The 1,800-nt window shown below is 47.6% G+C and overlaps 1 protein-coding gene across 1 annotated transcript; it reads left to right on the top strand.

The window, feature by feature from the left end:
- Window positions 1–302: 302 nt before the first annotated feature.
- Window positions 303–629, top strand: LOC308340445 (small nuclear ribonucleoprotein G-like). The gene has a single exon (XM_080799647.1). The coding sequence runs from the start codon at window positions 394–396 to the stop codon at window positions 586–588; it is 195 nt and encodes a 64-aa protein (XP_080655773.1). The 5' UTR covers window positions 303–393; the 3' UTR covers window positions 589–629.
- The last annotated feature ends 1,171 nt before the right edge of the window (window positions 630–1,800 follow it).

Raw genomic sequence — 1,800 nt, 5'->3', positions numbered from 1 at the left:
ACCCGGGTGGCTCAGTGGGTTAAGCCTCTGCCTTCAGCTCAGGTTGTGATCCCAGGGTCCTGGGATCGAGCCCCGCATCGGGCTCTCTGCTCAGCAGGGAGCCTGCTTCCCCTTCTCTCCCTGTCTGCCTCTCTGCCTACTTGTGATCTCTGTCTGTCCAATAAATAAATAAAATCTTTAAAATAAAATAAAGACGTTTTAAATCCATATATATTGAATTAATTAATTAATTAAAATCCGTATATACTTTCATAAATCACATATCAACAAATTCAGCCTTTTAAAATGTATAATTCGAGCGCGAGGGACGCCACGAATTCCGTTTGGAGGCATCTTTGAGCTCGCCGAGTAGACACCACGCGCAAAGCTCACCCTCCCGAGCTGAAAACATTTATGGACAAGAAATTATCATTGAAATTAAATGGTGGCAGACATGTTCAAGGAATATTGCGGGGGTTCGATCCGTTTATGAATCTTGTGATAGATGAATGTGTGGAGATGGCAACTAGTGGGCAACAGAACAATGTTGGAACGGTGGTAATACGAGGAAATAGTATCATCATGTTAGAAGCCTTAGAACGAGTATAAACGATGGATGTGTTCATCAGAAGAATCCACTGTTTCCACATGTCCCCTCTCCATAGTACCTGTTTTACTGCAATATAAAAATCAGGTCGTGTGCATTTTCATATTGAACTTTTTTGTTAAATAAACTTTTATAGTAGCCAAAAAAATAAAATAAAATAAAATGTATAATTTGGTGACTTCTGTTGTAGTCACAAGGCCGTGTTCCCACTACCGCTAGGTTCTGGAACACTCCGTCACCCCAAAAAAAAGCTCTGTCCCCATCAGTGGTCACCCCCCATCTCCCTCCCTCCCTGGTCCCTGTGAGTCCCTTCCCCTCCGTGGAGGAGCCTGTTCTGGGCGTGTCACATGTGTGCACTCACACCCGGTGTGGCCTTGTGTGTCTGAGTCCCTCCCTGAGCGTCGTGGGCTCGGGGTCTGTCCCTGGGGCGGCGCGTGGGGGCCTCTCGCTCCTGCTCATGTACGAGTTTCTGTGTGGACGTGTTTTCTGTGCTCTCGGGATCTGCATTCAGTTTAAACTGCAGCGTTTTGAGTTGCACACATAACATGCCGATATGGCACTGGTCACTGTGAACAAAGCTCGTCTCTCCCCTTCTCCCCCCTCCGCACCCCTGCTCTCAGGGGGAGACCCAGCTCCTACAGCGCCGCAGTCCTTGTGTCTGGAGAAGTCGACGCGCCCCCATAGACGTGCACGCACCGAGATGAACTCCCCGTTCCAGTGAAATTTGGCTGTTCTCCTTGTTTGTTTTTCTAGAAAATCCCCATAGAGTTCCCTCCTTCTTTTTATTTTTCCTTTGCTCTGCGAACTGAGTTACAACTTAAATACAAAACAGCGTCTCTCTCTGTATCATGTACACGCCCCTGGGACTCACCGCGCTCCGGCCCAGCCAAATGTGGCCCCCGGTCTGGTTAGTATGGCCCAAAAATGAAGAATGCTTTTACATTTTTAAAAAAAATTTTATTTATTTATTTGACAGAGAGAGAGACAGCGAGAGAGGGAACACAAGCAGGGGGAGTGAGAGAGGGAGAAGCAGGCTTCCCGCTGAGCAGGAAGCCTGATGCGGGGCTCGATCCCAGGACCCTGAGATCATGACCTGAGCCGAAGGCAGAGGCTTAACCCACTGAGCCACCCAGGCGCCCGCTTTTACATTTTGAAACAGTTTTTTTTTTTTTTCAGTTGAAAGAAGATGAGTATCTCACCACACACAATTGCAT

Source organism: Martes martes (genome assembly GCF_963455335.1).
Source record: "Martes martes genome assembly, chromosome: 1".
Taxonomy (NCBI): Eukaryota; Metazoa; Chordata; class Mammalia; order Carnivora; family Mustelidae; genus Martes; species Martes martes.
The sequence above is the reverse complement of the archived record's forward strand: the minus strand, read 5'-3'. Positions and strand labels throughout refer to the sequence as shown.

Bases quoted from the DNA above. Each gene is read 5' to 3' on its own strand.
- LOC308340445 (XM_080799647.1), top strand. From the start codon at position 394: ATGGACAAGAAATTATCATTGAAATTAAATGGTGGCAGACATGTTCAA.